General features: G+C 50.9%; 1 protein-coding gene across 4 annotated transcripts in view; it reads left to right on the forward strand.

Annotated features, from left to right (window-relative positions):
- The window catches only part of ACTN1 (actinin alpha 1), a 98,321-nt gene that overhangs the window by 46,975 nt on the left and 25,462 nt on the right, over positions 1–25,884 (forward strand). For all 4 annotated transcript variants that reach the window (XM_060004349.1, XM_060004346.1, XM_060004348.1 and 1 more), the window contains exons 2-8: positions 5,507–5,621; positions 9,828–9,947; positions 17,900–17,986; positions 19,780–19,867; positions 20,401–20,479; positions 24,136–24,217; positions 25,441–25,526. In XM_060004349.1, the coding sequence (XP_059860332.1) occupies positions 5,507–5,621; positions 9,828–9,947; positions 17,900–17,986; positions 19,780–19,867; positions 20,401–20,479; positions 24,136–24,217; positions 25,441–25,526 (657 nt within the window). The remainder of the gene's footprint in view (positions 1–5,506; positions 5,622–9,827; positions 9,948–17,899; positions 17,987–19,779; positions 19,868–20,400; positions 20,480–24,135; positions 24,218–25,440; positions 25,527–25,884) is intronic.

Consider the following 25,884-nt stretch of genomic DNA (forward strand, 5'->3'; position numbering starts at 1 on the left):
CTCACCCTCTCTGGTCCATGTGTCCTCAGTTGTAAAGTGAGGGTTTTGGCTCACTGAGGGTTTTGGCTCAGGTGTGCCAAGCATCTCTTCCAGCTCTAACATTCTTTGATGACATGTGTTGGACAGCATGAACTTGTAATATCTCTAATTATTGTGGGACCAGTAATGATAGGCAATTATGGAGCAGTCACTGTGTTCCAGACCTTCTTTTCCGTGTTTTAAGTGGGTTATCTTATTGAATTCTCCACCAACCCCATGCTGTCATTACCCCATTTTACAGACTGTGCCTTGAGGCGGAGCCATGTTGACTCACTTGCCCAAGGTTACCACCTGGCTAGAAGCTGATGGACTGGGGTTTGCCTTGTCTTCTTCAGAGTGATTGAATCCTTCCAGGCTTTTGGATTCTTGCTCTGTGGAGTGATTTTTATTTTTAAATTAAAAAAATAAAAAAAACGATTTTGGCCACCTTGAGGCTTGTGGGATCTTAGTTCCCCAACCAGGGATTGAACTCGTGCCCTTAGCAGTGAAAGCACGGAGTCCTAACCACTGGACTGCCGGGGAATTCCCTCTGTGGACTGATCTTAAGCAAGTCCTGTGATCTTCCTGTGCTCAGCATCTTGTGTTTTAACCACTCCCTCCTCCCACCAAGGTCAAGGCTCTGAATGCCACTTGACTTCAAAAGCTCAGCACCTGCGTCATGCTTATGGGGTAATCCTCTGTACCCCAGATCCCAGCTGAGTGCGATTATTCAGACACCTTTTGGAATCTAAAATTTAGATAATAATGATGACGGTAGTGAATACTTCTTACACAATGTATTTCAAACACATTAATATTATACTATCGTTATTAATATAAATTAACAATATTAATATGTTAACATTATCATTTTTCCTAGTGTTTTCGGTTGTGGTAAAATATATTATTATTTAATCTTCACTGCAGTCCTACCTGGCAGGTGCTGTTGTCTCTAGTTTACAGTGTGAAAACTGAGGCTCAAAGAGGCCTGTGTGGCTGAAGTCGCGCTCTAGTGCATATGAGCTGGGGAGCAGGGAGAACATGTTCTCAAAAGCCACTTGCCTTCTTAACACATTTTAAAGGAAATATAGGGAATTCCCTGGTGGTCCAGTGGTTAGGATTCAGCGCTTCCACTGCCTGGGGCCTGGGTTTGATCTCTGGTTGGGGAACTAAGATCCTGTAAGCCACTTGCGGCAGCCAAAAAAAAAAAAAAAAAAAAAAGGAAACATATGGATAGGATACTTGTTAAAGATATAATGGTAATGGAAAGCCTTAGAGGATTCTGTGTGAAAGCAGGACTGTGAGACCCACAGAGAAGGTAGACAGAGATGCTTCTCTCTCCATCAACTCCATGGGCCTTGGCCCAGCTCAAGTGTCCTGTACTCCCTCACCCGCTGTTGGGTTGGAGCCTGGCCTGGCCCATTTGTAACCTTGGGCTACAGTACTGGATAGTTAAACTGTGTCTCCTTAAAATCACCTTTATGCCAGATTAAACATGGGTAGATGCTTCAACGTCAGTGAGAAGTTGAACAGGAGTCTGGGTTCTCTGCCAGCCCCTCCCTCTCTGTCCAGGGCCTTCCTAGGCTGTGCAGTGGGGCTGGAGGTACGTGAAGTGCGGAGAGAGGCTGCTGAGAAGAGAGCTAAGCTAGCCCTCACTGTAGCGCTGGGAGCACTTCCAGCATGGTGCCCAGGCCCTTTTTCCTGAGACCTGTCTGCACACCCGAGCTCATTCTGCAATGAGAGTGGGTCCACGGAAGGCCCATCAGTTCCTCCTATCTCCTTAGGATCCCCTGACGGGGCTCTTGGGGCAAGCGGAAGGTCGGATAGGGCAGGGCCTGGTTGGGAGTGAGGCAAAAAGATGCCACCTGCCCTTCATTTGAATGAGGCTGGACCGTAACCCTGCTGGGGTAGCACTGCCCACCATGCTGGGGCATCTGGGCTGGAGGCCATGGGGCCAGGGTCTCTAGCCATGGGCATCCCTTGTGGCTGTTTGCTTTTCCTCCTGCTAAGGGGCAGGTGTCCCCCTCTGTCATAATGTGGGAGCTCAGGCTTCAAGTCTAGGGCCTGCCTGTGCCGGAGGAGAGAGCGTGGCTGTGCGGTGTACGTGGAGGACCTCGCTCCTGACCCTGCTGTCTCCCCTCTCAGGCCCCGTCAGCCTCCTCTGCTGGGTATCCACAAGGCCACGGTCAAAGTCACAAGCTTTCTGCCCCCATACCGCAACTTGAGCCCCCTCCGCATAACACATCAGCACCTGTTCAAAGAAAAAGAGTCCCCAGACACAAGCTGTGATCTTGGGGACACAGCGCAGCACTTGCCAGGGTGGAACCCAGGACGGAGTTTAGTGGCTGGAGGCCGGGGGAAGGGTGTGGGCTGGGAGCATGGGGGGCCGAGTCCTCTGAGCCCCTTCCCCCGGAGCTTCCAGGGGAGCTAGCTTTTCTCCTCCCTCCTACCATTTATGGAGCTCGTGTTACGTGGTAGGCACTTTATAAATATTTTCTAGTTAATCTGCCTGACTTTTATAGCGTGCTGTTACTATCCCTGTTTTGCTGCTAAGGGACCCGAGGTTTAGGGAGGTGAGTCGGCAGGTCTCATCTGCAGACTGGTAAAGAGTGGGTCTGAGCGCTGAACCGGATCTGGTGCCCCCCCAAGTGCATGTTCTTAATCACTGAGTTACCCTTTCCTCCATGACCTGAGCTTCGAGCTGCTTGCTGGGGAGGTGGCAGAGGCCCCTTCATAGCAGCCACCTGTAGGGGCCGGGAAGGGGGCTTGGGGTTTTAACCAAGTGCAGCCCCTGAGGCCTCAGAGGCAGGGCTTTGTGTGGGTGTCTGAGGGAACACAGGTGCGTGTCAGCCTCCAGGGCTCTGGGACTGGCTTCTCCAGGAAATGGGGCTGGCTGTTTTCAACAGCACTTTTCCTCTTGCAAAAGTGGTACCTTTTTACCCACGTGGCCTCTTCCTCTTTTCTCTCACCCCATCCCCTCTCCACGACTGGGTGGTAAACAGATTTCACAGCCCCTCCAGCTGCGGGGGTCTGGGGATTCCCACCAGGACCCTGGCCCCACTGGATCTGAAAACTATCCCTTTGAGCTGCTGGGGTGACCCACTTCCTGCCAAGTCAGCAGAAAACCCCAGGCAGAAGCTGAGTGTGGGCCTGGGAGGGAGATGAGAGTAACATGCTGTGGAAATGCAAGATGGTGGTAAATGACCCCCCCCCTCCATCGACGTACAGTGTGTTGACACCCGGGTAGAAGTGCATATACAGGCACGTGACAGCTGGGAGAGAATAAGGAGCTACAAACAAATTCATATTTATTTTAAAGATTTAAAAATTCTTCAATATCTTTTACATCAAAAAATTGACAGCACAGTGAAAATAAAAACTAAGTAGGCTCTCATCCCCTGCTAGGTTTGCAATGCCAACACGAGAGGAGGGGGACCTGGTAGATACTCTCTCTTGCCCTGCTTCATCCTCTTTCCTCTGAGCTGTCTTCCTCTTCCAGAGGGTCTCTGAGAGCGCTGTTTGGCCCATCACCCTCCTGCACTGATACCATCCAGGTGTGGTTGGATCGTCCAGGACCCTCCCACTTTGCATCCGTTCTCACTTTTACATCCACTAGAATGTCCGTTGCACAGGGCAAGGAATTGTGTTATTTTGTTCACTGCTGCATCTATGACTGTGTGCCCCGAGACTTTAGGGTGAGTCCAGGTGTGAAGCTGACTGGTGGCCACCATGCAGTGGGATACGGGCAATGATAAAGAGGGGTTGCAGGGTGCCGTGGGCTCACACATCAGCCCAGTGTGGCGGGTGGCTATCAGGAAAGCTTTCTGGAGGAGGTGATATCTTAGCCCAGTCTTAGAAGAAGAGTGTGAGTTAGCCAAGCATGACATAAAGGACACTCCAGGCTGAGGGATCAGTGTATGTCCCCTGCCCACCCCCAAGCTGTGTGCCAGGCTTACGAAAGCTTTGGGACAGCACACGCACATCCCTCTTGTCTATCATGGGTGTGGGCTGGCCTAGAGTGGAGCTGTGTTTGCAGGGAGAGAGAAGTACCCTGTGTTGCTGAGTTTCTAGTGAGGGTATGATTTAAGAATGAGGCCCAGTGTTGGAGGGGTGTCATAGTGCAGCCCCCTGTCCCCACCTCGTGTGGGCTGCTGGCTCGCCTTCTTGCCCACAGGCTCGTCAACTGTTGGTTTATAAGCCTACGCGGCCATCTCTTCTCCCCAGTACTCACTGCCGTGGCACTGCGCACTTCTCCTGCCCATGTATTGCCACTTCACTTTGGAGTTCCCCAGGGCAAGAGGACGTGGTGGTCGGGTCACGAGTCTGGTGACCTTTCCGAAGAGGGGGAGTATTTCCAGGGTGGTTGCTTGCTGTTTTGAGAAATAACACTGTCACCATTGCCACTTTGCAGGACAGGTGGGGAGAGAGCTGGCTGGCCCTGCTGTGGGGGACTGAAGGTTGGCTTTTGAGCCCCCATGTAGTTGAGAGTACCATTTGGTGCAGAGGAGTCTTGAGTTGCCAAGGAATAGATTGGATCTAAAGTAAGAGAGCTCTTCTCTCTATTTGTGACAGCTGGGGAGAGACACTTGCCCAAGTTCTGTTCGGATGGGCGAGCGAAATGGAAGTGCATGCTGTTTATTTCTCACGTTTGTTGAGTCACGCTGTTCCTTGTGTGAGCCACCAGAGGGTGCTGTTGGCGCAGGATAGCTTGGCCTGCCTGATGGCTTAATACAGAAGCTTCAAGGTGGCTGCTCTCTCCCCACAGATCAGAAAATTACAGCGCTGCTGGTCTTTCATTTAGTCTTCTGACGGTCCCTTTTTGAAATTCTTGCTCTTACTTTTGCATCTTAAGATGCCTCCACCTCCCACCCCAAATACACACACATACACCATGGGGGTACTTACTTCTCTCTCTTTATTCTGACACTGCCCCTCTGAACTCTGTCCCCAACAAAACTGATTAATTTTCCTTTAGCTAGCTGCCAGATGGACAAGGATTTAATAAACTTATTTCCCCTAAGGTGTTAATGAGGCTTAATACTTTACCCCTGGGGTCCTCGACCTTGTAACTGTGAAGATCGAAACTACGCCTTATAATCTAAGAGGTGAACTGCTAAGAATGGAATTGTGCCACTTCTCAGTGTGGGTGGGGATGATGTTTCGGGAAGAAGGTTGGGAGGGGAGCTGTTAAAGGAAGGTGCCCACCCATGCCACTGGCCCTGCAGGGCGGCCCCTCAGCTGTTGCCCTGCGATGAGGTGAAGGAGACTGCGGAACAACCACGCTGAGAGGTTTTATGGGCTCTGCTGTGTGGGTTTCTCACCCTTTATGGTTAGATGTCTTGACCAACAAGGATGACAACACCAGCCTGCCCAACACCTTATACAGAACAACTGGAAAAAGGGCGTGAGACAGACGGGTCCTAAGGGCCTCAGAGACCATGTGGCTTGTGGGAGAGACTGACCACTTGCTCTTCTTTCCTTTGCGCAGACGTTTACAGCATGGTGCAACTCCCACCTCCGGAAGGCAGGGACGCAGATCGAGAACATCGAGGAGGACTTCCGGGATGGCCTGAAGCTAATGCTACTGCTGGAGGTCATCTCAGGTGAGCCGGACCACTGGCCTTGGGAGAGCCAGAGCAGGGGTGCGGTGATGCCGGAGGCGTGGGGCCTCCGTGGCCCAGGATCAGGCACCGCCCCCTGGGTTCTGCCACTTTGGGAATGCTGCCCTGACACCTCTGCGTCTGCTCTGTCCTTGGCTATGGTAGCTTTGGGTGTCTTGAAAAAAGTTCGGGGTGACGTGTGAATTCAGACAAGGAGACTGAGTTTGGTCCTGGCCCTGCTGCCAACTACCTGTGTGCCCTCGGACAAGTCACCGCCTTTCTGCCTCAGCATCCTCATTTGCATAAAGAGGGGTTTGAAGGATGGTCTCTGAGGTCTCTTCTCCAAATGCTGGGACTCTGTGGTCAAGAAAGCAACCGCGGCTGACCATCTCCAAACACTGGCTCCACTGCTACCTGTATCCAGGTGATTCCAGTCCCTTATCCAGCCCCCAGCTTGGAATTTGGGTGTCCAGATATCCGGAGGGACAGCTCCTCGCCAATGCATATCTCCTCTTTCTTATGAATGCCTGTCCTCCACCATCCCTTAAAGGTTGGAGGGCCCGAGATTCTAGCTTATGCACCGGAGGGTCTTGGCTGCTTTCTCCACTTTACCTTCCACCTTGCCGCCGGTCCTAGGCTAGTCTCAGGCCAGCCTTCTCCCTGGAGCCTCCTTTTAAATACTGCGTCGCACTGGGCATCTTCCCCCACATGTGCCCCAGGGTTCAATGCCTTTGCTCTTTGGCATTCAAGTTTCATTCATTCTGTTTCCTTCTATTATCCTTCTTTTACCTCTGCTACCTCACGGTGTCAGTGCGCCTGCGTCAGCTGTCACCTAGATAATGTCCAGAGGCCTTTGACCCCTCCTCCCAGCTTCTCCCTTCCCACCGCCCTCCGATACCCACACGCAGCCAGAGGGTCCGTCCAACGGCCCAAATATGGTCACGCTGTTCCCTGCTTGAAACTTTTCATTGCCTCTCTGGGGCTTTGCGCCTGCAGCCCACATTCCTTAGCATAGCTAGCAGGATCCTTCATGAGCTGGCACCTGCTGTGTTTTCAACTAACTATTCCCCACAATGTGTCAGACTTCAGACCCTCTGCCACACTGGGGGCACACGCAGTCCTTCCCAGACGGCACGCTCTCTGTTTTCTGTGCTTTTGCACAAGCTCCGACTGCCTTCCCCCACTCCCCAGTACTTGAAAATATTTTCACTGCAGGTGAAATCTGTGGGGTGGGGTGGGGCGTGCGCGTGTGGTAAGATACACGTGACATAAAATTTACCATTTTGATCGTTTTAAAATGTACACAGAGGCATTAAGTACATTCGCATTGTCGTGCAACCATCACCGCCCCCCATCTCCAGACTTTTTCAGTATTCCACACTGTGGCCCCATGCCATTCAATGCCAGCTCCCCGTTCCCTTCTCCCTGCCGCAGCCCTGCCCACCACCATTCTGCTTTCTGTCTCTGTGAACTTGATTCACAGATTCTGTTCTAGGTTCCTCGTATTAGTGGAATCATAGTATTTGTCCTTTTGTGACTGGCTTATTTCATTTAGCATAATGTCCTCATAGTTCCTCCATGAAGTAGCATGTATGAGAATTTCCTTCCTTTTTTTTTTTTTTTTTTTTTTTTTTTTTTGCGGTACGCGGGCCTCTCACTGTTGTGGCCTCTCCCGTTGTGGAGCACAGGCTCCGGACGCGCAGGCTCAGCGGCCATGGCTCACGGGCCCAGCCGCTCCGCGGCATGTGGGATCTTCCCGGACCGGGGCACGAACCCGTGTCCCCTGCATCGGCAGGTGGACTCTCAACCACTGCGCCACCAGGGAAGCCCTCCTTCCTTTTTAAGGCCAAATAATATTCCATCGTGTATATATATCCCACATTTCGTTTATTCAGTCATCTGTCAATTCACACTTGAGTCGTTTCCACCTTTTGGCTATTGTGAATAATGCCGCTAAGAACATGGTGTACAGATATCTGTTCAAGTCTGTGCTTTCAGTTCTCTTGCGTATGTACCCAGAAGTGGAATTGCTGGGTCCTAGAGTAATTCTATATTTAATTTTTTTAGGAACTGCCATATGTTTTCTTCTGCTTTTTAGAGTGTCTTTCCCGACCTCTCTTCCAACATTTCTTAGTTTAAACAAACCTGGCATTGTTCTTTTTCGTTATTCAAAACTCAGCTTAGCCGTTTCCTCCAGGAAGGCTTCCCTGACTACCACCGCCCCCCACCCCCCACCCTCACTCGTGCTTTGAGTGGCTGCCCTCCTCTGGGCTCCTAGAACAGGCTGTTGATTCCTCTAGTGTGTCATTTGCCATGCAGCAGGATCATTTTTGGCTCATGTGTTTTCTCCTCACTGCGCACTGAGCCCCTTAGGGTGGTGACAGTCTCATCTGTATCCCAAGTGCTTAGACCTGTACTTGGCACGTAGGTGATGCTCAACAAATATTAGAGTGACTGACTGCCCACTGGGCTTTTCCGCGTACCCACCAGATGCTCTCACTGAACGGGCCAGCCTGTGCACATCTGTGGGGCGGGGAGAGATTGAGTCACCGAGATGTTGCCTTTTCCTCCTGAGCGTTTCTGGAGATGGGTAGGATAACAGGAGAAAGGAAGAGGGTGCTCCCTGCAGAGGTCCTCTGAGTGTGGTCCCTGGACCACCCAGCAGAATCAGCAGGACTGCTTGGCCACATGCAGGTTCCCAGCCCACACCCCAGACCTCCTAAATCAGAAACTCAGGAAGCAGGGGAAGGGGACTGGACGTCTGCAGTTAGCAGGTCCTCCTGGTGGTTCTGTGCTGATTGAAGTCCCAGAACCACTATCCTTGCTGCCTCCACTGTCTTGGAGAAGCCCCGTTCCAGCCAGTGTACGTGGCTGGTGGGCTGGCTGGCAAACTCAGGCTTAGCAGGACCTAAGGGCTGGGGCTCTAGGGGGCACGAGGTGCTGCCTCCATCCATCCTATCGGGGGGAAGCCCTGCGGCATCTCATCTGCTCAGGAGGGCGGTAGGGTTCCTTGCCAGAGAGGGGGGCAATGGCCACAGCCTTGGGAAAGCCGTGAGCGGAAAGTCTTGATTTAATAATAAAAACCCAGCTGTGCTTCCCTGGGAGCTGCTCGGCCAAATGACATCTGTGGCAGGAATTCTGTTCTCTAGAAGCTGGGGGGCCCCCTGGGGAGTTGGGAGGCCCCCCAGAGAAATGCCGCTCTGACAGGGTGGGCATGGCCCAGCATCAGGGCCACCCTGCCCCTCGAGATCTCTCAGCCAGACTGTCGATGTGCTCGGAAGGGAGCGGGGAGGGCACTGCTGGGCTGGGCTGGAGACCGTGGCAGGTGCAAGGGTCCTGAATTTCAGGTCCTAGGATGGTGGTTCTCAGCCTTTTAGGGTCCCTGACCTCTTAGAGACTCTGAACGCTGTGTGCCCCTTCCCCAGATGTGGGCACACATGTTGTACATACGCATTTTTCAGCTGGTTTCAGGAGGTCCCTGGACACCTCTGGTCTATGCTCTTAACAGGGTGTTTGGAGAACCTGCTCCTCAACACCCGTTTCCCGGGAGCGTCTGACCGAAAAGCCTGAGCAGGCTCCCCTGTGGAAGCTGGAGGGGTGGGGTGGGGTGGGGGAGTGGCTGTGGAGTGACGGTGGGGGATTGACTCAGAGCTGAGCCGAGGGTACCCCTGGGAGGCAGTAACCGGACAAGAGCAGCGGTGCTCAAATGAGAGAGGACTGGCAGAGCACAGGGAACTCTTCCAGAATACTCTAGAGTGACCCAAGCACTCCCCCAGGCCAGAACAATCTAGGCTAGGAGTTCGGGGCCTTTGCATGTGCTGTTCCTTCTGCCTTGGTCACCAGTCCCTGCAGTCTGGGCCTGGCTGCCTCCCACTCAGAGGCCTCCCCTGACCACCTCACAACTCTTTCGCCCTCCTGCCTGCCCTCCTCTGCTGTGTCTCTTTTAAAGCATTTATTTTAAGAATTTACCCTCTGGCTGCTTGTTCATTTATGTGTTTCTCTGATGAAGATCTGTCTCTCCTCCTGGACCATAAGTGTATGAAGGCAGCAAACTGTTCTGTGCACCCCCGCATTCCCAGCACACAGCCAAGTCTTTGGCATATGTTAGGGGCTTGATACAGACTTGTTGAGTGGCTGCAAGCAGTTTAGACCTGAGGAGTCGGAGAATAGCATCTCACTTCCTGTCCCTCCCTCTCGGTCTGTGTTCAGGTGAACGCTTGGCCAAGCCGGAGAGAGGCAAAATGAGGGTGCACAAGATCTCCAATGTCAACAAGGCCCTGGACTTCATAGCCAGCAAGGGGGTCAAGCTGGTGTCCATAGGAGCTGAAGGTGAGTAAGGCCTGCCCCTGGCTGCCCCCCGGAGTGGGATTCTCCCCACCCCACAACTTCCTGGTTCTTTTGGCCTTTTCCAGCCTGACTCCTAGACCCACTCTTATGTCCCACCCACTTCTAGACATCCCTGGGGGCATTTGGAAGTAGGGCTCCCAGCACCTCCATCTGGTCGACCCCGTGGATCCTTCATGTAAAAACAGCACTTTCCATCCAATCTCAGCACCTTGGCAACCCCTCCGCGGAATCCTAGCGCTGTGGGATACACCTGTGTGGAATGCCACCTCCCTCTTCCACAGGCCTGGCTGCATCGCGCTGTCCCAAGCAGAGAGTTCTGTGGTCTGGGGAGAGTGTGCAGACACTGGCTGGGTGGAGGCAGCCCCCTGCAGGATGGCTGTCCACACGCCTTTAGGAACATTTCTAATATCATTTCCCAGCAGAGCAGCTTCTTGACTCTTTGCCCTTTACTTACAAAAAAATTGTTTATACACCTGAAGCTAACACAAGATTGTAAATCAACTTTACTTCAATTTAAAAAAATTGTTTAAAGCTCAGTCTAAACCATTATTAGCATGTTCTTAATGGTTAAAAGGAGGTTGCACAATTTCTTGTGTGCACTGTGATGGTTCTGAAGGATTTAGGGAGGGTCGTGAGGTGATGAGAATAAAATACCATAACTAGGCCCCGTCAGAACTGTGTCCTAGGGATTCTGCAATGCATTGGGCATCTGCTGTATGGTGCCAGAGATCAGAAGGTGAGTGAGACACCATCTCCATTCATTCACTTCTTCACTGTAGATACAAGCCTGGCTGTGAGTACTGATCACTTGCTCTGCAGCAGGTACTGTGCTGAAGCCCTTTGCACCAGTGATCTCCTTTCACCCTCACCAGCCCTACGAGGTGGCTCTAATTATTATCTCCATTTTACAAAAGGAAAATACATGCCTGACAAGATTAACTTGTCCCAAGTCCCATCATCAGCAAGTGGTAAAGCCAGAACTCAAATTCAGGTCTGAGTGACTCCAGAGAAATACCCCAGAGGGTGGCCTTTCCTTGCAGAGGTTGGAGGGTCTTGCTTCAGTAAATCCACAGGAGCTGATCTCTTCTCCGGTTGATGACTTTAAAGTCCTCTTTTTTTCTAGCAATTGAGGGATTTGATATATCAACATCAAACTGAGAAATTGGAGCACAGCGGTTGGCAGACTGCAGTCCACGGGGTCCAACCTGGCTGACCTGGGTTTTTGTAACTAGGGGAACACGGCCATACCCATTTGTTTACATATCATTGGCTGCTTTCCTGCTACAGGCGGAATTGAATAGTTGCGACAGAGACCATATGGCCTGCAAAGCCGAAAATATTTCCTATCAGGCCCTTTACAGGAAAAGCTTGCTGACCCCTGCCTTACCAGGGACTCAGACTAGTACTTGAGGCCACCACAGGTGGTGCCTTATGCATCCCACCCCTCAGCTGTGAGGCAGGGATCACGTCTTCTACATCCTTGTGGCCCCAGCTCCTAGCAGCGTGATGCACACAGTCAGTGCTCAGTAAACGTTCGAAGGGCTTGTGCGTAGCAGGATACTTCGCTCTGTGAGTGGGAAAATAATCGCTGCCTGTTAAGAAGAAAAGAATAGTTTGTTCTCTTAGGGAGGAATCAAGGCTTGGCAGAATGGGCTTCCCTGGTGGCACAGTGGTTGAGAGTCCGCCTGCCGATGCAGGGGACGCGGGTTCGTGCCCCGGTCCGGGAAGATCCCACATGCCGCGGAGCAGCTGGGCCCGTGAGCCGTGGCCGCTGAGCCTGTGCGTCCGGAGCCCGTGCTCCGCAACGGGAGAGGCCACAACAGTGAGAGGCCCGCGTACCGCAAAAAATAAAAAAATAAAAAAAATAAATAAAAGACTTGGCAGAAAAAGTTTCAACCAAGCAGGTATGGGAAGCCAAAGAAATTGCCACTCAGGTCGTCTGGTGCAAGCTCAGATGCTCAGTGGAACAGGGAAGTAGAGGACGTATGATGTGGGCTGGGGTGAGCGGTAGGGATGAGTGGGGAGAAGAGGGGAGAACATGCCCTTCTAAGCAGGGCAGCTGCCATGTAGATCTGGTCAGTTGTTGCTGTGTGGGAATACTCTTCAAGCATTGCTAGATCTTCCAATTTTTCAAAAGAAGCCAGAAATCCAGATTTTTAGAAAGGAACATTTAACAACTACCTAAAAAAATATATTTGTAAAGACTCTGAATACCAAAGGGGAGGAAGAAAGGAGAAGATGGGCGAGAATAGCACTTGCTGAGTTCCAGATCTGTGGCTGACTAGACAGGATACTTTAACAGGCTTGTCATGTCACCAGCCACATTCTACAGTCAAGGAAACTGAGGCTCGAAGAAGTTGATGGAATGGAAGTGTGTAGTACAGGCTCTGGGCTAGACTGCTTCCATATGGCAGAGCCAGTAAACCCCGGGGGTTTGGGCTCTGGAGCTGAGGTCTGAAGCTCTCCCATCACCCCAAGGCTTTGCTGCCTCCTCTGCAGGGGCCCAGGACAGAAATTTCATGTCTGATTTTCCTCAGCTCTGAAGTGGCAGGTCAAGCTGGCTGTGTTGTCTCGACAGAGGGGTAAGGAGCAAAGACTGACATGGGTGTGAACGCTCACGACCCCCCTCTGATCTCTGGGGAGTCACCTAACCTAGCTGGCCAGAGTTTTCTAGCTCCTTCGGCACCAGCCTCGCTTCTCAAAAGATTTCTAAAGCCTCCTTAAAATGAGCCATTCCCTACCTTCTCGCTGCCTTCAGGCCAAGCCTTCCCTCCGAGATCCTCCCTCCCGTTTCAAGCTGAAATGATAACCTATATAGGAAAAGAATCTGAAAGAGAATGAATATATGTACATGTGTAACTGAATCACTTTGGGGTACACCTGAAACTAACGCAACATTGTAAGTCAACTACACTCCAATAAATTTAAAAAAAGAAAACAAAAAAAAGCTGAGCACCAAGATCATGCCAGGACGGCCACTCTGCTGAGCCAGGAAACTGGATGAGGCCCTGAATGGGCTTTGTTTATTTTAATGAAGTGAAGCTTACTGCTGTAGACTATAGAAGGCAGTGGAATGGATCACCTGGAAGGAGCCCTCTTGGGGTTGGGGTGGGGGAGATGTTGCCGGTTGTTCTGGCTGGGGTGCCCTGGGGACCAGGCCCAGCCCAGGTGAAAGGCCCCAGACCTTTGAAGGGTTACCACGTGGGGCAAGGTCTCGACTCTGACTGACTCTGACGTGCAGAACCAGGCCCGGAAGGGAGACCCTGTGGGCAGGCTGACTGTGGATAACATACAGAACCTCAGGGGATGCAGTGGGTGCTCTGGGAAAGGTACGGGCTCCCTGCCCCCAAAGATGGAGGCCAGGGGCAAGAAGCATCCACACCGCGGCAGGGGTTAGAATAGATCCTTGGGGTTTCTTGTGTGATACTTGATTCTAGAATGTCTACTAGACTTCACGGGGTTGGGACTTGACGTGGGTGAGTGGTGGGATTTAACCAGATGAGGGCACCTGAGAAGGATTTTTCCTTTGAAGATCTTGAGGCAGGGAAAGCTTGATGGCTTTGGGCGCTAGAGCTTGGGGGTGGGCTTGAAAATTTAGCATCTGTCCTTAGGATGGAGGGGGCGGCGGGTGCAGTAGCTAAACCCAATGGTCTTGGGAGGTGCTGACCCCCAGGGTTCTAGTTTCTATCACGTGGAGTTCCTTCGGCATCATTCATTCCACCGTCTGAATACTGCTCAGTGACTGCGTCCCCGGACTGGGGCCAGGGGACAGGCAGGTTCTGAGTAAAATCAGGATGTGAACAGCTTCACAGGTAGCTGTGGTCTAGGAATGGCTTCTTCCCACACCCACAGCGACACTGCTTTTTTGGTTTGGCTTGGTTTTTTAAAGATTGTTTTGATGTGGGCCATTTTTAAAGTCCTTATTGAATTTGTTACAATATTGCTTCTGTTTTATGTTTTGGTTTTTTGGCCACAAGCCATGTGGGATCTTAGCTCCCCAACCAGGGATCGAACCCACACCCTCTGCATTGGAAGGCAAAGTCTTAACCACTGGACCGCCAGGGAAGTCCCAGACATTGTTAATCTAGCGTCGTGGTTTTTCCCCCAGGGGCCCAGTTGTGGCCTTGGAACCCTTCTTTTGGACCCAGCATTTCAGGCCATATAGATGCCTATGAGATGGGCAGCCTTACTCCAAACAGAGATGCCTGGGGAAAGGATCTGCCGTTCTCGGGACCAGGGCAGGAGAGCCCTCTGGGGAGGGTTACACTCTGAGGGTGTGTGGGGAATCAGGTGGGCCCTGGGGATGGGTGGTACATGGGCTGTTAACTGTACACACACCACTCTCTTTGCCTGTCCTTGGCCCCCCTTTTTTCTGGAGTGAAACTGCTTCTTTGGTAGGAGTTAGAATTCAGTAAGCAACACCCCCAGGGCTTGGGTGTTTCTGTGGAAGGAGGAGAGACGTAAGTAGGCGAGACCCAGAGAAGAAGCTGCCTTGTCTTCCTTGGTGCTGGGAGGACACTGAGCTCAAGGCCAGCAGGAGGCTGGGATTTTTTTTTTTTTTTTGCAGTACGTGGGCCTCTCACTGTTGTGGCCTCTCCCGTTGCGGAGCACAGGCTCCGGACACGCAGGCTCAGTGGCCATGGCTCACGGGCCCAGCCTCTCCGCGGCATGTGGGATCCTCCCGGACCGGGGCACGAACCCGTGTCCCCTGCATCGGCAGGCAAACTCTCAACCACTGCGCCACCAGGGAAGCCCGGCTGGGATATTTTGATCTTCACAAATGGGGCAGCTGGGGGTGGGGACACTGGCCCCAAGTCATTAAAAACTTGTGAACATCATTTTTAATTATGTTCTAATTGTCTATTTGGTGAGCACAGCTGTGCTCTGTTCCAGACCTGGGTGCGGTCCTGGAGGAGCCCAAGTGCTCTTATGTTCTCTGCCCGCTCGCCCACCTGTGGTTAGTGTCCTCCAGTGTCCTATTCATTCATTCATTCATTTGTTCATTCATTCAACAAATGTTGATGGAGGGCCTTTTCTGTGTCAGGGACAATGCTGGGCTCTTAAGCAGTGATGCAAAACAAAAAATCTTTACCCTCAGGGAGCTTACGTTCTAGAAGAGGGAGAAGAAAATATATATGTCGGTTGTAGAAAAGTAAAATGGGAGGTCCAGGAAGGTCTCAGTGAGAAGATGAAGGGTGAGTGGAAACAGGAGGGAGGTGAGGGGTATCCCAGGACCAGGGAGAGCTGCAGGGAGGCCGTGTGACTGGAGGGGTAGAGGGAGGAGGGGTCCCAGAGGCCCCACCAGCCACTGCCTTTGGCTCCGAGTGGAAGTTTTGAGCAGAGAGGTGACAAGTCTGGGGATTTGCTCAGTCATGCCTCGTACTTTGCACCTTCACAGGTTTCCAGTGTGTGGTCATGATAAATACCCTGGCAGCAAGGGCCTCTTCACAGCAACCTTACTCTGTATTTCACTCCACTGGCTTGGGCTAGAGAGAGTTTTTTTTTTTTTTTTTTTTTTTTTGCGGTACGCGGGCCTCTCACTGTTGTGGCCTCTCCTGTTGTGGAGCACAGGCTCCGGACGTGCAGGTTCAGCGGCCACGGCTCACGGGCCCAGCCGCTCCGCGGCATGTGGGATCCTCCCGGACCGGGGCACGAACCCGCGTCCCCTGCATCGGCAGGCGGACTCTCAACCACTGCACCACCAGGGAAGCCCAGGAGAGAGAATTTTTTTCTCAAAAAGTTGAGCAACTTCAAGATGCTTGCTCCCTATTGCCACGTTATTTCCCAGAAAGGTGTTTTTTGTTTTTTTAAAAACTTCTAGCCACAGTATGGTAGCCTTATTACCACCCTGGTGTGTGTTCGCTGTTTTTCAACTTTGCTAATTTAATAGCTGGGAAATGGTATCTTATAACGTTAATTCCAAGCGAGATTGACATTCTTACAGATTGGTTATTTGTATTTCGTGTTTTCTGAAGTGTATTCATGTCTTTTGCCTACTTATGTATTATGAGTTTAGACTTTTATCAATTTATATAAACACTTTGAACATTACAGATGCAAAGCCATTGGGAGTCACAAATGAAAGGGCATTTTAAAAATATCAAACGTTTAGGAACTGGTTCTTTTTTTTTTTTTTTCCAGTTTTCCTTGAAGTATAGTTGCTTTACAAGGAACTGGTTCTTGACTGATTAACTGACTACTCCCGCTCCCCGCAAGCCTGCTCTGCAAAGTGCAGCCGGCTGTTGTAGTTATTAAGGAGGATGGTCGTATGCTGCTACATCTCTCTGTCTCTCTAACTCAGGTTCTCCAACTTGGATCATTGTCCTGCGGATGCCTAGGATTCTGGGAGGGGCATTCAAACCCCCTTCTTTACAGGAAGAGTCACATCCTGTCCCAAGTCCAAAGTGGACACTGTGCTTCCTTTACTCGGCACCCTGATGCAGGCTCAGCAGACTTACCCACTGTCCCCACCAGAAGCTGCTGTGGCCAGGCATCACTGCTCAGTGCCTTCGCCTTGCATGCAATTTTGCCCTCCCTTTTGAGGAAGGGGATGAGATCTTAATTTCCTTAGTGGAATCCACTCTTGTGTAAGGGGTTTGTTTTGTGGGAAGCAAACCCAGGTGGATGTGGGCTCAGGGGATTAGGAGTCCCTGGAAGTTGCCCCTTCTTATGGTTTTGTTGGGTCTCCCCTAACACTAGTGTTGCAGGTAGGAAAAAACGAGATATTCTTTGTATGCCTGAGTCTTAACTGAGAGTACCTCGCCATGGGGCCAGGTTACCATCTTCTGGTCTGGAAGCAGGTGAGGGTAAGGAGTCTGCATTTGATTGTTACCCTTCTCAACCCCCAAGACTATAAATGACTCCATGTCTTAGGCTCCTTGAAGACAGGGCTTATATATCTTTGTATTCCCTGCCTTTGAGTCTGGTACAGAAAAAAAAAAAAATTACTTCATAGAATTTATAACATTTTTTAAAAAGTCTAGAAAGTGCTGCTTAGACTGAATTTAGTGGGGTATCTCTTTTTTTTAAAAGATAGATTTTATTCATTTTTTAAAAAAATTTTATTTATTTTTAGCTGCGTTGGGTCTTCATTGCTGTGAGCGGGCTTTCTGTAGCTGCAGTGAGCGGGGGCTACTCTTCGTTGCGGTGCGTGGGCTTCTCATTGCGGTGGCTTCTCTTGTTGCGGAGCACGGGCTCTAGGCACGCGGGCTTTAGTAATTGTGGCTCGCGGGCTCTAGAGCACAGGCTCAGTAGTTGTGGCGCACGGGCTTAGTTGCTCCGTGGCATGTGGGATCTTCCCGGACCAGGGCTCAAACCCGTGTCCCTTGCATTGGCAGGTGGATTCTTAACCACTGTGCCACCAGGGAAACCCATAGTGGGGTACCTCTTAATTGTGATCTTGAAGCTGTTGTTTGTTTTTTATTAAAAAATACCCAGCTAGTGGCATCGTGAACTTGATTTGTGAGTTAGTGGATCCTTCCAGTGGCAGTTTATAAACCTTTGTCGGGTTGGTTAATTTCTGTTGCCTGCACTGGCTTTCCAGCTGTGGATGCCTGTTCTGAGAGCTGTGCTTGCCCAGAGGTCCTCAGCTCACAGAGGTGCCAGGACATTTGTGATGGTATAGAAATTCTGTCCCTCTTCTCTGTTAGGCTGGTGGCACCACTCAGGGTTTAAGACACCCCCTTCTCTGTTGCCTTTCCTGTTGTACCCAGTCGAATTGACCACTCTCCTGGTGCCCCCAAGACGCCCCCAAGTAGACTTCCTTCCTGACACCTGTGACATGTAATTGCACTAATTTTTAGACTTCCCTCTAGAAGTGGAGTTTGTGGTCATTGACTTCCTAAGTGGCTCACGGAGTGACATGGGCACTCAGGGAGTGTGGACTCTGTTCCTGCTGAGACCCTTCTTAATGTGTCCTACTGCTGTGTCTGTAGAAATCGTGGATGGGAATGTGAAAATGACCCTGGGCATGATCTGGACCATCATCCTCCGCTTTGCCATCCAGGACATCTCCGTGGAAGGTAGGTCTTCTGCTCTGTTCCATGCCATGCCCAGGCTTCCACCTCTCCCGTGCCTTCACCATCACGTCTTCCTCCCTGATCCCCGGGGCAACAGGGCCTTGATCATGGGCCACATCCTGGGCCGCTTACCCATCGCTGGCATCTGTGCGCTCTCCTAGTCTACAGGGAAGTAAGAACTGTTTGGAGTGCTGGTCCCCATAGATGTGTTGGCCCCAGAGAAACCCCTCACTTAGAAAGCCCAAGGTTGCTGTGGGGAAGTGTATTGGAGACACCCCACTTGGCTCTTGGGTTGTTAAATCTGAAAGGGTAGGGGAATAGCAGTGAGGAGGGAGTGACAGGAGGGTGAGCGGACACCAGGTCCTCCACTTTGCTCCCGTAGCACCCTCTGGTGGCCACCTTGTAGATCTGCAAGGGACCACCATGGTCTGGGGCAGTGATCTCTCTAAACTTTTGATTTCACACTCCAGCAGTTTTTGAGCTTTATGTCTGATACGTGTGTATTTATTTTGCACTAAATTATATGCATGTATTTCTATGCATATTATAAAACACACCAAACCAAATTTTTTAAAGATGAGGTGGAGATATTTTAAAAATATTTTTAATTCATTTTAATGGCCTAGAAATCAAATCTTGAAAAGATTTTTGTTCAAAATAATTTTTAATGAGAACAATGTGGATTAAATTGCTTTGTTATGGAAATCTTGGTTTGACACTTGGTGATACAGCAATGTGAAATTCTAAGTTTGGTTTATAGATACCTGGTATTTAGGGCTGAAGTGGTTAAAAAGATACCCTCAGGAGTCACTTAGGGCATGGTGCTTGTTAGTGATAATAGATATAAATCTGGTTTTCAAATAGCTTTCTTGATGAGTTTATTCTTTTGGGTAGACATCTTGTCAGTTCTGATTAAATCGTTTTTTCATCTTGTAATGTGACTGACAAAGAGCTTGAACTAAAAGCAGAAGCGTTAGCTTTGCTGATTTTTTAATCGTTTTCTTGTGCTTGAATTATTATATTATCTTTGCAGGAATTGTTTAACATCATTTTAAAGTCCATTTTGTGAATCGAAAGTAAATGAGATCATCCACAAACCCACTTTACTGAGTACTATAACCTGCAATTCACAGCCATGAACACATGGGGGCGGTGCAGTTTGCAGCCCTCCTGGGCTGGGAGCTTCTGGGGTCCTCTCAGATACCTGCCCTATCTTACTGATACATGTCTGCTTTACACACAGCAACAGTGTTGATCCATGCATTAAATATAAGGAAACCATTTTTTTTTTAGATGAACACTAAATGCAACCGGAAGTCCTAATGCTTTCTTCCCACATGGCTGTGTGCCCTCCACAGGGTACATGGGGCCCCTATCTGAAGATTCATGAATTTCAGATTTCACAGACCAATCAAACCTTCCTCCCCAAAGTGGCCACCTGACATAAGTTGCCAGCTTATTTTGTATTGTTGCCATTTCTTTGCATAAAAGGGAGTGACGGGGAGATATTCTGAAAGTTTGAAAAGCCATTTTCTCAGTATTTAAATGTGTAAGGCGGCCAGTTATGAAACGCTTCCTAGCTTACTTCTATGTTTCTCAAATAAGTTCTCAAACTTTGTCAAGGAAGTAGATTTTTGGCCTGGTAGCAGCAGGGTTGAAATCTAGGGGTCTTTGTGTGGACCCCCTGTGTGAAAGAGCATGGACCCTGTGGTCACGGTGGGACCTCCATGAGCCCACGCCCCTCCCTCCACCAAGCCAGCCATTGACCTCTCTGCCCGTCATTCCCTTCCCCACAGAGACTTCAGCGAAGGAAGGGCTGCTCTTGTGGTGTCAGAGAAAGACAGCCCCTTACAAAAACGTCAACATCCAGAACTTCCACATAAGGTGAGTGGCTGGGGTCTGAGGGACCCTTGCAGAACCTGGGCTGCTTCCCCCAAGGACCCCGTTGGCTGGGTCAGTCTTAGCTCTAGAACAGAACAAAGACACTTGGGGAAGAAGTCGCTTTTCTGGGAAGGGAGTGTCGCCGTTTGATGCCCCCTTCCTCCTGGAGAGGAGCCCTGTCCCTCCTAGCTACTGCCTGATACACCTTTGGTTGATGCCCTTGGAGACCCCCAAGGAGCGTGTCTGGGAAGTTCTAGCCTGGGGCTCTGGAACAGAGCAGACGAGGGCCCTGGACCTTGGAGGCGGGTAGGGTTGGATGTGGCAGGTGTGTCTCAACTTACCAAGCCCCACAGTGTTGTACCCCAGTGCCTGGGATCGTGGCAGGAAGACAGTTCCTTCCCACGGTATCTTCTCCCAGCTCCTGCTCTGAAGGGTTATGTACTCATCTCTGGAAAAAAGAAGACCCCTGCTTAGTGCTTTGCCCCTACTGCTTGGCCCGACTCACCAGCTTGCCCCCCCTTCTCTCCCCCGGGTAGCTGGAAGGACGGCCTCGGCTTCTGTGCCTTGATTCACCGACACCGGCCTGAGCTGATTGACTACGGGAAGCTGCGGAAGGTTCGTGTGCTCACCTGACCCTCCTGCCCCCTCCCCCAGCAGCTCCTACCGACTGGTCCCCCTTGGTTGGCTGGGGGATGGGCAGGACTGGGCCCCCTGTTCTGAGAGCCCATGGCCCAGTGTGAAGGGGTGTCAGTCTCCTTAGATGAGCTGAGGAGACAACCCTTCTAGAAGTAAGAGTAAAACACCTCCTCTATCAGGGCTGCTTGAGTATGTATGTGCATAGCACGTAGGTACTTGCTGACGTGCCCAATCTGCCAGGAGAAATATCAGAACCACCAAAGCAATTGTTAGGATGAAGGGATACCAAGTGGCCTTTTCCCTTCTGTTTTTCTGGGTTGTGCAAGGTGCATATATTACTTCCATAATTTAAGATATTGCGTATTTTTAGAGACATCTGTCCCAGCCTTGTCCAAGGCTTGCTCTGCAGTCCTGGGCAGCTTCCCGCCATGACTTGCTTTCCCCCATTGCTGAAGTTTGGCTGGGGATTTCAGTGCTGCTTGATTCATCTGTGCTTTTGGTGTGAAGTTGCTGGGGCTTTTCTTGAGCAACAAGATGTTGAGGAACAGACCGGGAGGTGGGAGCTGTGTGTCTAGCCTCATGATGGTTCTTAGTGTCCGGGCTGGTTAAAGCTGCTGGCCTGACCTGGGAGAGGTCTGTCTGGGACACCGTGACTGTACTCGGCATCCTCTGTCTCAGCCCATCCCAGCACCAGGAGGCCCTGTGGTGCAGACATCCTGGGAGAGGCCACCCGTGGAGCCCTCCTTGTGCCCCCGGTATATGGTCTGGAGCTCGGGTTGGAATGTCACCTGTTGGTCCTTGAATCTCTTGGCAAAGGGCTTCTAGGAATGACCGTTCTGGTATTTGTCTCCTTGACCTTGACACTTGGAGAGCTCAGTGTTCAGTGAAGTCCCCCACCTTGCCTCTGCCCCCAGTGGCCAAGCAAGGCTTCATGTTGCTGGTGCAGCAGCAGCTCTGTGGCATCAGAACCTCCTTTTGGGGGGTGTGTGGTGGGGTGAACCGCCAAAAAGGATTTGTGAGGGAGGAAAGGAGTAGTTTTCTATCCCCTCCAGAAACCCCAAGCTGGGCCTGAAACTTGAGGCTGGACCTCTGCCCACCTGCCGAAGGAGAGAGCCCCGCTGCCTGGCCCTGTGCGTGGCGGTATCCAGGTGTATGTGGACGAGGGTCCAGCTGACCTCTTGGGGGATGGGGGGGGTCCCAGCCCTCTAACTCAGCCACTTTGCAAAGAGAAAAAAAATCGATTTGAGAACCCCCCGACCCACCTGAAAGCTGTGTGGCCAAACCAGACAGGGGCCAAGGTGGGGGAATCCTAGAGGCGGAGACTTTCTTTAAAGGTATCATCATCACGTACCACCCTAGCGGTCAGCCGATGCCCTGTGGTGACAGGTGTGCACGTGCCTGTGTCCCTGCTTGGGGGGCCGGGGTGGGCAGCAGCCAGCCAGTGCACAGCTGTTCCTCACCCCCACATAAAGTGGGGTCCGTGCTGACTGTGGCTTTTCAGTCTCGGCCCCCGCCCCACCCCCCGACTCCAGGAGCCTCAGCCTTTTGGGAGGTGAGAGTCCAGGGGCCTTTGTCTCATTCCCGGCCAGCCTCTCCCCACCCTCTGTCCCTCTCTGTGTCTTTTCATTTCTCCCTGTCTCTCTTTGTCTGTCTCCCCTTCTCTTTAATTCAGTAGCAACAGTACAATCCAGAAACAGCACAGACCTGTTCCCACTGAACCGTGGATTCTTTCCAGAAAGCACAGAGGTTGCCAGAGCCTCTGGTGCTTGGGAACAGGGGAGAGCCGAGGGCTGTGACCGGGAAGCACTTCCTTCCGGCACCCGCTCTAGGTGGGCGTGGGGGGCCTGGCGGTCCCTGGGAATCGAGGGGGGCAGGTGGGTGTGCACCCGGGGCCTGAGGATGGCCGAGGGCCTGGACGGAAATGACTGTTGCTGCTTGACAGTGGTTTTTTATTATTCTGGAAGCTGTCAGAGACTTTCCCAGAAGGACTCCACCTTCTCTATTTTGAGCAGTTTCTTCCTGAATGCGTCCCAGATGAATGGATTTATCCTTTTGTACCCTGTGACCCTCACCTTGGCAAACGCGGAAGCTGAGTGGTAGGCTGACAAAGCCATTTGCTTTGGGTTAGTCTGGGAACCAAGAATCGAGTGGGAGGTCCAGCGAGGAACTCCCCCGACTAAGTTATGGGGTTTTTTTCCACATTAAATTTTTTTTTTTTTGGTAAAATATACATACTTTTTAAAGCACCACTTTAACCATTTTTAAGTGCACAGTTCAGTGGCCTTAAGCACATTCACACTGGTGTGTACCCATCACCACCACCCAACTCCAGAGCTCTTCATCTTGCAAAACTAAAATTCTGAACCCTTTAAGCCATCATTCTCCACTCCCCCTTCCGCCAGTCCCTGGCACTCTACTTTCTGTATCTGAATTTGACCACTCTTGTAGGTGCCTATGTAAGTGGCATCATATAATATTTGTCCCTTTGAGTCTGACTTAGTTCACTTAGCATAATGTTTTCCAGGTTGTCTATGTTGTAGTATGCCCGTCTCAGGACCTCTTTTCTTTTTACGGCAGAATAATATTCCATATCTATTTATCTGTCAGTGGACGTTTGAGTTATTTCCACCTTTTGGCTATTGTGTATAATGCTGCTGTGAATGTGGGTGTACAAATTATTTGAGTCCCTGCTTTCAATCCTTTGGGGTATAGACCCAGGAGTGGAATTGCTGAGTCATATAGTAGTTCTTTGTTTAACTTTTTGAGGAACCTCCATACTGTTTTCCACAGCAGCTGCACCATTTTACAATCCCACCAACAGTGCACGAGGGTTCCGATTACTCCACCTCCTCACCGATCCCCAATAAGTTTTCTTGAGAAGATAGCAGGGCCAGAATGTAGTCAGAAGACTGTAGCTGTTTGAAGGAGCCCCACATTTCATATGAGCGCCAAAGGGGCTTGAGAGCTCCTAGGCCAACTCTTGAGTAACCGGTGGGGACACTGAGGTTAGGTTACTTACCAGTCCAGCTAGCTGGCTGGTGGTGGAGCTGAAACCAGAAGCCAAGACTGATGGCTCCCAGGCCAGTGCCTGGTCTTAGCTTGCATTTCTTTCTCTTTCTTTCTTTCCTTCTTTCTTTCTTTCTTTCCTTCCTTCCTTCCTTCCTTCCTTCCTTCCTTCCTTCCTTCCTTCCTTCTTCCTTCTTCCTTTCCTTTCCTTTCCTTTCCTTTCCTTTCCTTTCCTTTTTCCTTTCCTTTCCTTTCCTTTCCTTTCCTTTTTCCTTTCCTTTTTCCTTTCCTTTCCTTTTTCCTTTTTCCTTTTTCCTTTCCTTTCCTTTCTCTTCTCTAGTTGAGGCAAGCAGGGGCTACTCTTTGTTGCAGTGCTTGGGCATCTCACTGTGGTGGCTTCTCTTGCTCTGGAGCACGGGCTCTAGGCGCGCGGGCTTCAGTAGTTGCAGCACTCAGGCTCAGCAGTTGTGGCTCGCGGGCTGTAGAGCACAGGTTCAGTAGTTGTGGCGCTCTCCGTTGCTCCGCGGCATGTGGCAGTCCCCCCGCCCCCAGTCTTGGTGATCATCGAGATGGGGGTAGCCAGAGACTTCTTGTGCCTCTCACCCGCCTTCTTCTTCTTCTCCCCCTAGGACGACCCACTTACAAACCTGAACACGGCCTTCGATGTGGCGGAGAAGTACCTGGACATCCCCAAGATGTTGGATGCAGAAGGTGAAAGGCGCTTTCCTTCTGGGCCTTCGGCTCTTCTCCCGGCTGCGGCCAGCGGCCAGGAAGGGCGGGCCCCGCACCTGAGGCCAGAAGGGAGAAGGCTTGGTCTTCATCTGGGGAGCCAGGGGGTCAGTTGTTTCTCAGGGATTCCACAGACAGATTCCCTGAGGTTTGGAGGGAGAAGTGGTAGCTGGTGTCGAAAAGGGCGGCCCGAGCATGGTCCTCAGCTTGGCCTTGGAGTCGGGGTAGGGGGTGCCGGGGTGGAGTGCAGTGGTCCTTTGTGGTTGTAGGGGAGGGAAAAAAAGTTTATTATCATGTGCATCATGGACACACATGGGAGCTTGCAGTGATGAGTAACTCAAAGGGGTGACTTGAGTTTGGGGTCTATATACATACCTGACTTCACAGGGGAAAGGGAGTGGGAGAGAGGGCACTTGTGGAAATACAAATGACTTTTTGGAAAGATGGATGGGCCCTTAGGAGAACAGATGGAAGATATGATAGTTTGTGACAATGTCTGTCAAGTTGTAAGGCCAATTTCAAACATGCAAAAGCAGGGAGAATAATATAATTAGCTTCCCTGTACCCACCATCCAGATAGAACAGTTACTGAGGTTTTGTCACACTTCCTTTTTTTTTTCGCTTTTGTTTTCTTTGTTGAAATTTTAAAGCAAGTCTCAGACATCACAGCATCTCACTACTACATACTTCAGATTACATACCTTAAAAATAGCAATATTTTCTTATGCAATCATAAAATAATTTTCACATCAAGCAAATTGACAATAATTCTTGATACATCTGCTGCCTGGTTCAGAATCGAATTTCCCCATTATTTCTTTTTAGTTGCTTTGTTTTGATCCAGATGCAAACAGAGTCTGCACGTGGCATTTCGTTGTTCTATTTCTTGTGTCTTTTCTAATCTGTCGCACTTTTCTCTTCCCTCCGACCCCTTTCATTCCTGGCATTGAACTTGTAGAACCCAGACCAGCTGTGCCGAGTACCCCTTACTCTGGTTTGTCTGTTTCCTTCCTCGGGTACCATTTCACTCCTTCCTCTACCTCTCGCATTCCCGTAAGTGGAAGCTGATGCCAGATGGCTGGTTAGATGCAGGCTCAGCGTCTTGGCAAGAAGACTTGGTGGTTCTGAGAGCTGCTTTCCCCATCACATCAGGAAGCGTATCATGTGTTCACCAGCTGGCTTTAACTCCAGATTTTTCTTGACAGACATCGTCGGAACAGCCCGCCCGGATGAGAAAGCCATCATGACTTACGTGTCCAGCTTCTACCACGCCTTCTCTGGAGCCCAGAAGGTACCCAGGGCCCCCTGCTCCTTCCTTGCCCAGCACACCTCATGCCAGACCCCAAGCCATGCCCTCCCGCCCCTCCTCTCCCCACCTCTCCTTGTCGACAGGGTCCAATGGTCTGTCTCTTCGGTAGCGGCAGCCCCCGGTGCCAACGTGGCATGTTATTCTTGCTCAACTCCTCTCCCACCCGCCCCTCTGCTTTCTCTCATCTTCCTCTACTGCCTCGGAGAACACTGGGAAAGCGCTCACCTTCTGGGACCCGGATGGCGGGCTTCAGCAGGAAGGGCGGCATGGGTGAGATCAGCCAGGGGTGGTTCTGGAGGTCTGGAAGCGCTGTGGGCAGCAGCCCCTCTGTGCCCACCGC

The sequence above is a fragment of the Delphinus delphis genome, chromosome 2 (assembly GCF_949987515.2).
Source record: "Delphinus delphis chromosome 2, mDelDel1.2, whole genome shotgun sequence".
In the NCBI taxonomy this organism is placed as follows: Eukaryota; Metazoa; Chordata; class Mammalia; order Artiodactyla; family Delphinidae; genus Delphinus; species Delphinus delphis.